Source organism: Colossoma macropomum, unplaced genomic scaffold, assembly GCF_904425465.1.
Source record: "Colossoma macropomum unplaced genomic scaffold, Colossoma_macropomum, whole genome shotgun sequence".
Classification (NCBI taxonomy): domain Eukaryota; kingdom Metazoa; phylum Chordata; class Actinopteri; order Characiformes; family Serrasalmidae; genus Colossoma; species Colossoma macropomum.
The window spans coordinates 22,430,259-22,437,648 of NW_023494790.1; the positions used below are offsets into that span (position 1 = coordinate 22,430,259).

The 7,390-nt window shown below is 39.0% G+C and overlaps 1 protein-coding gene and 1 long non-coding RNA gene across 4 annotated transcripts; one reads left to right on the plus strand and one right to left on the minus strand.

Moving 5' to 3' along the window:
- Window positions 1-385: 385 nt before the first annotated feature.
- Window positions 386-2,333, minus strand: LOC118809339. The gene is made up of 2 exons (XR_005007358.1): window positions 1,922-2,333; window positions 386-1,014 (listed from the first exon to the last, which is right to left on the minus strand). It is a non-coding gene; the product is annotated as an uncharacterized LOC118809339 (long non-coding RNA).
- On the plus strand, window positions 1,624-5,379 carry armc7 (armadillo repeat containing 7). 3 transcript variants are annotated; one of them, XM_036572532.1, is made up of 4 exons: window positions 1,624-1,676; window positions 4,338-4,418; window positions 4,567-4,710; window positions 4,874-5,379. In XM_036572532.1, the coding sequence occupies exons 2-4, from the start codon at window positions 4,340-4,342 to the stop codon at window positions 5,218-5,220; spliced, it is 570 nt and encodes a 189-aa protein (XP_036428425.1). In that variant the 5' UTR covers window positions 1,624-1,676; window positions 4,338-4,339; the 3' UTR covers window positions 5,221-5,379. The 3 variants fall into 3 exon arrangements, with proteins under 3 accessions (XP_036428425.1, XP_036428426.1, XP_036428424.1); XM_036572533.1 differs by lacking the exon at window positions 1,624-1,676 and adding an exon at window positions 2,484-2,739; XM_036572531.1 differs by lacking the exon at window positions 1,624-1,676 and adding an exon at window positions 2,485-2,726.
- Window positions 5,380-7,390: the final 2,011 nt, after the last annotated feature.

Sequence of the window (7,390 nt, forward strand, 5' to 3'; positions counted from 1 at the left end):
CTCAACAGCATCTGCATGTTTGCTTATTATTAAATACTTTAACTTTTAATACTTACATTTTCACTTCTTATTACAGCAGGAAAAAGCCCAAAACCCTGTACTAAATGTAACACTACTAATCTTTATAATGAAACATATTTCAAAAGGAAGGCATATGTTTATTTTAAGAACATAATATTTACCTGCTTACAAATGTAAACATTTGCCAGACATTTGTATGACTTCTGCTGCTTCTAGAGTATTCGCATATTCTACATTCTTGCAGATTTTGCAAAAGAAATTAATAATATGTAGAAATTTGAATTTGCACAGCATAATCACATCACTTGGCAGATACCAGGCTGAGGCATTACACTTGAAAGGAAGTCAAACCCACCTACTGGAATACACTCCAAAACACCTTTATTGTGACTTAATGCTTCACTGCGACAGAAGAAATGGAGGGCCTACGTGGGCTTACAATCTTAACAATCTGACATTCAAAAACCAGTATTTGTGAGGAACAGGCACAATCAACACTGTTACAGCGCAGTCTTTGTTAGCTTCCCTTTGGCATCTTTAGATCTTCAGTCCACAGGTGACATACAGTTTTGTGGCAGTCAAGTAATGAGGGATGCCCACAGACGAAAATCAACTGGGATTCTTCTCGTCCACAAAAATGCAAAGGTCCTTTTTTGACTTCTTCAGTTGCAAGTGCATTTCTCTTGTGAATTTTCTTTCACTACGTATAACTCAGATTTAGCATATCAAATCAATTTAAAATGCGTCACAAAACATGTCAGATGCTCAGATGCTCAATCTGTCATCTGGGATAGCATTTCTGCCTTCAGCAGAGGTGAGTTGATATGTACTTGGATTGAGGGTGTATTACAGTCTCACCTGTCCCCTCCACTTTTCTTCTCTGCCAGCTCTTCCATTTGTTTCTGCCGCCGCTCTAACACCTCTAACAGTTTGACTTCATTGCGAGCTCGTTCCTGAGCCCGAATCTCTGCCACGTCTTCAAAGAGCAAGTGTCTTCAGGAGAAAGATCAAAAACAGGTTCAGTCAAAAGGCTGCAGCAGGGATAGGGCACGACCCCCTGTGTGATACAAACTGGCAAGTCGTTAAACAGGTCTAGTCTAATTTAATAACTCATTAAAACAACCAAGCATAACAGGAACATTTCACATCTCATTTAAAAGCAGCAAGCATAAATTTCAGTATAGAATTTAAGAAAAACACTGACAGGATTTCTTAAAGGGGCATTCTGGTCTAAAACAAGCATTTAATGCTATTCGTCATGTTATGTAATGTTTTGTAGTATAGCATTGCATCCGACAGCCTCATCGGTTTGACAGATCTCATGATTTTGTGTCCTCTTTATGTTATAGCCATCACTGTTTTCTCACTACAATACCCAGCATGCATTACGCAATTAGGTCATAGCTGCTGGGATTGCCCCCACAGGCTGCTACCAGTTACGTACAGACTTCAAAAACTACAAATGTGGTATTTTGCTTCTTAGCAGTACTAGCTTCTTTCTGTATTAGCCAGCTAGCAGAAAAGTATCAGCACAGAAGTGTCTGTAGTTTTTCAAAAGCTCCTCCCACCTTCAAGATACATCGTCACAGAGGGGGTTCTGGGTTTTTAAACTGTAAAATCTCCCTTGAGATACGACTGCAGCACTTTTGTACGAGGCGAATGGACATGTTTTCAAAGATGTAGCGAGGGTTAAATTTTTCTTTTGGTCGGAGTTTCCCTTTAAAAGTGGGAACTTTAAAACTCCAAAATTGCCGTGGATGATTAGAAGATTTAAATCATTTAAATCTAACGATTTAAATTCAAAATGAAAATATCTAAGCATTTACTGAATGAGATGTATTAAAACAACAGTGCTGATACCAACAGTTTGAGTCTACAAGAAAACACGCGTTAACGCTACCTGTTTAAGAACGCTGTGGCGAGTCCTGCGATCAGCGTACCAAACAGAATCGGCTTTGTGAGACGCTTTTTCACAGATAACTTGTGTTGCTTCATGCTGGAAGGTTAAGCTCACACGTCCCTAAAGAGAAAAGCCGAGGGTAAACGTTCCCACTGTTATTAATATATTCGCTTTTCTGCACAGACTCTGCGCTTTGACCTCCAGTCATGCACCAAAACACGTACGCACTACTTCCTCCAGATAGTATTTTACCGAACGTGTCCCTGATTTATATCCGTAAATGCTTTCATAGGTTTGCAAGGTACGTTGAAAAATACCAGTAACAGGTGAAATTTCACATCGAGCATAGCGTTACGGTTTACAACATTTTAGAAAATATTACTTTTGGATAGGAACTGTTTGTGTCTGGATAATCCGGGGGAGGGAAACCGGATCTGCACTTTCACACATGTGCACATTAACTCGATCTCAAATGGCTCTATGCTCCCTACGTAGTGCACTATATAGGCCATAGGAAAGAGAGGTTTCTCATTCTCCTACTGTCTCCAGTAGTGCACTGCACTACCAAAACAGAGGCATTTGGGTTTCGGTCACTGAAACATGGCGCCTCTGGTGAATTATCTGCGATTGCTTGTTACATAGTTCGCAAACGAGTTCATAGATTTACAAAACTGTGGAAAAATAACTAACAGCAGAAATTTAAACAGGAAGTAGTTTGTTCGGTAGCTTTAGTAGCCGGACAGGAGTTTTCTTGGGTGTTAATTTTCTGCGTGCTTATTTGTGTGAACTCTGCCGTCTTTTCCAGGTTAGTTAACTAGGTTAGTCATCGATAGGTTAAATGTTCTATGTTTACATTTGCCTGGCTTTCTATAGACGATGTGATTACTGCGGCTTGATTAGTTATTTAGCGAAACCAACATGCTATTCTCATTAGTTATGTGTCTAGAAATAATGCGGTATAACGCTTCAAAAATGCACATATAAGCTTAAAGGGAAATGTTCTTTTTGCATAATAAAGTCGTTAAGACATAAGCAAAGTCATTAAGAGGCATTAGGGGGCATTAAGAAAGTCAAAATTGTTCACAGCGCTGGTGAAAAGAACCAGACGGTTTAATGCATCTACACTTCAAAAGACTGTTGCATTGTTTGGTGCCCAAGTTTTTTTTTTTTGGTTCATTAATGGCAGAGAGGCACATGCACTATGCACAGGAACATACACTATATGGACAAAAGTATTGGGACACCTACACATTACACATACAGGAGCTTTTGTGAAATCCCATTCCAAATCCATGGGCATTAACATGGAGTTGATCCCCCTTTTGCAGCTAAAACAGCCTCCACTCTTCTGGGAAGCTTTCTACAGGAGTACTTTAGAGTATGTCTGTGGGAATTTTTGCCCATTTATCCAGAAGAGCATTTGTGAGGTGGACGAGAGGGCCTGTCTCTTTTCTAGTTCATCCCAAAGGTGTTTGACAGGGTTCAGGTCAGGGCTCTGTGCGGGCTTGTGAAGTTTGTGAAGTTCCTGACGCATAGTTGTTTTGCTGATGTTGCTTCCAGAGGCAATTTGCAAGTCTTTTTTTGAGTGATTCAACAGCGGATAGGCACTGTGCGGCCACACACTGTCAGTTTGCGTGATCTACTGCTTTGTGTCTAAGCTGTTGTTGCTCCTAAGTGCTTCCATTTCACAATAATAGCACTTACAGTTGACAGGGGCAGATCTAGCAGGACAGAATTTCACAAACTGACCTGTGGCATAGGTGGCATCCTATGACAGTGCCACATTTAAAGTCACTGAGCTCATCAGTATGACCCATTGTGCTGCCAGTGTTTGCCTACTGAGATTGCAAGTTTATGTGCTTAATATTATTCTCCTGTTAGCAATGAGTTTGGTAATACCTGAATTCAGTAATTAGGAGGGGTGTCCCAATACTTTTGTCTGTATAGTGTAGTCCAGAAAGAAAAACAAAGGAAGGCAACATAATCCCCAAAGAAAATGTTTTTTTTTTTCTTCTGATTTACCACTGTTTTACCTTTATCAATATTACATATAAAAACTCAGAAAACACGTGTAGGTTCACTGATTGTATTGGATAGTAAGTATGACTATATTTGCATTGTAGACATTAAGACTTCAGTTTCCAATCACCACCATTGTAAATCATTTGGGTCAGTATGTATCTGTACGTCACACCATTTTACTTCAAACCATTTTGAGTGGCATGTTTGCATCTCAACAATTATACAGAAAAAAAATATTTAAAACCTATTAAAGTATAAACAAGCAAGTATAAACCTGATGCACATTCTGCAAATAACACAGTGCCAGTATGAAAATTGCAGAAACCATTATTGGTGAAAGATGTTGACTTGACTGACATCATCATTATGGTAATTTTTTTCCATATGTTGTCAGGAATGGATCGTTTCTGTGCATCAGAAAGGTCTGAATACCTGCAGGGGTTGGTCACAGAGTTTCAGGACACCGATAGTGAAGGTATCTCTGACCGGCCTCATGAAAAGCCTACTTTGGAAATGCAGTGAATATGTAAAATTGTTTAGGTTCGTTGGTGATAAACTAAGCTCCAAGAGAATATGCTTATGTATATATGAATTAATCAAGCTCTTTCATTCAATCTGTTTAGAAGCTAAAGAGCAAATTTTGGCCAACCTGGCAAACTTTGCATATGATCCTCGAAACATGGAAGCCTTGCGGATGCTGCAGGTGACTGATCTCTTCCTGGACATGCTGACAGAGGAAAATGAGAACTTTGTGGAGTTTGGAATTGGTTAGTGTCACTAAGGGAACTGCAAATGTTTTAAGATAAGGCCAGTATGGTAAGATGGGTACAGGCACAAGTATCAGCTTTATGTGATTTCACTTGCAACACCATTGAATGTCATTACATTCCCTGTTTGACTTGACTTTAAGATGTGTTTCTGTCACTTCAGGTGGCCTGTGTAACCTCAGCATGGACAGGGAATGTCGTGATCAGATTTTGGAGAGCGGAGGGATTCCGTTAGTGACAGGCTGCCTGTCAAGCCACAGAGACGAGACTGTTCTCTCTGCCATCACTACCCTAATGAACCTTACCACAGGGGCATCACGGTCCGAAACCACAGACAGTGCTGTGGTGCAGTGCATGCTGCGCTTCTCACTTACACAGAATCCCCGCCTCAGCAACCTGGCTACAGTCTTCCTGCAGGACTACTGCTCACAGGAACAGGTGGACAGAGCCAGAGAACTAATGCAAGGACACAGTCAATCAGTACTCGGAATTCCACTGCCAAAAGACTAGGAGACCACCAATTCATGCATGTCAGATCAGAGCTGTCCTGCTTTGTGCTGAATGCTGGGTGGATTTATAGAAATGGAAGAGCGTGAATGGCACTGGTGATAATTTGTTCAGCATTACAGTGACAAGTGAGTTTGCCCATAAAAATTGTATTTGTCCTTGTAGACACTGTATCTTCAGTGTATTCTAGGCACCTCTTAAACATTCCTCAACTTATTTATTAAAAAAGAAAAAGGGAATATATATATATATATATATATATATATATATATATATATATATTCCCTTTTTTTTTTTAGAAAAACTATTTTGGTTAATTTACTGAAATGCCTTTATTCTATTTTGTGTTTTTACGTTAAACCCAGTCGAATGAATGGTGTAGTCATGCAGGCTGATAAGTTGAGGAATGCTAAAGAGGTGCCTGGAACACACTGAAGATACAGTGTCTACAAGGACAAATACAATTTTTATGGGCAAACTCACTTGTCACTGTAATGCTGAACAAATTATCAAATTATATATATATATTGAAGAACTACTGAAGAAACCTGCTCTGCTGGACTGGAGTTTGAAAACATTGCTCTTTATCACTGCATGGACACATGGACACCTTATCCAGTATGACCGGTATTATAAGAGCAGGGTGTTTATTTATATCTTCAACCTTTAATCTGTACACAGGCCTTTGGATGGGAAAATTGTGAAAAGTCATGTTATTGACCAAAGTAACAGCGACTTCCCTTATAGTGTTAAAAGGGAACGATCAAGCAAGTTGTGTGCTTTGAAACATACATTACATATGGAGTAGCATATGCAGTCATCTAAGCGTAGGCCCTATCATCAGGAAATCGCAAGTTCAGTCCCTGGTGATGGCCATCCATAGCTGGGAGTCCAAGAGAGCACAGTTGGCCTCATTCTCTTTGAGTGTGTAGGATGGCCCACTGCTCCCATCACTTAGCTGATGTAACAGAATTGGGAGTTAGCATTCTCCTCCAGGTGCGTTCAGCAGTTCAATGATGTTGCATTAGCGGCAAGATTTCCACATAAAGAGAGCCAATAGTATACTAAAATTATAAGATTATATTAATAAATCAAAGGCATTTAAATGTGGACCTCAAATCCAAACTAGGTCTTGGATTTTATAATAAATGGTAATTTACTGAACATTAAGGGCTGGTTTCCCAGTCCCTATTGAGCTTAATCTTATACAGAAAGCCTTTTCAATGGTAAATCAACATTGATGTAAAACATACATCCAGATTAGGCTTAATCTGTGTCCAGGAAGCTGATTTATAACATAACTGGTTGGCCACAGTCATGACATTTGATGCCTAGATAAAAGGGAGAGTGGAACATCTATTTAGACTTCAAGGGCTATTGTTACCATCTTATTAAACCGTATGTGTTAGTGAAGACTGAATCTAGATAACTGAATTTGCATATGTTCTAAACCAATGCTGCCCAAAATGTAACCAAATTTGGCCTGCCAGAAAGTTAGCCTAACCCCAGAGCAAATATATTTTTATGATAGAAGTCATTTATTACATTTTTTTCTTTTAAAATTGTATTTGCAAAGTATTTGATTAATAAAATATAGTGTAATTATTGTTATTAAATATTGTTAATGTTAAATGCATTTTTAAAAACTGAATTTAAAGCGTACCTGTCTTCTTTATGTGTATCTTTTGTATTTTTGGCCCTTTGCCCCCCACACACTTTGGCCCACCAAGACAAAAAGGGCACACTGTTCTAAACCTTTAAAAATCACCTGAAATTAAATCATGGTGTTTTCATTTTAGATCTGGGGGACAGGCAAGTGATCATGGGTATCTTCAATGCTTAGAAACCAGATCAAAACGAAAAAGAAAACATCTGAATCTCTGGGATTCCTAATACTCTGTCTTAAAGATTCTGACAAAACTAGTGTAAACCTGAATTTAGTGTAAACTAGAATTGTCCTCTCCTTCCAGCAGGCATGTTCGAATGCTGAAAGGGAACTTCTTATCATATGGTTTCAAGTTCAGCATAATACCAACAAATCAAGAAATCCCATATTCCCTTTTATCACAGACCAAACAGAAAAATGCTATTTAGCAACCTCACAGACATAGAAATAGTATACCTGGTGTTAGAACAACTGCCTTGCACTTGAAATTCCTTATACTTTGTCTCA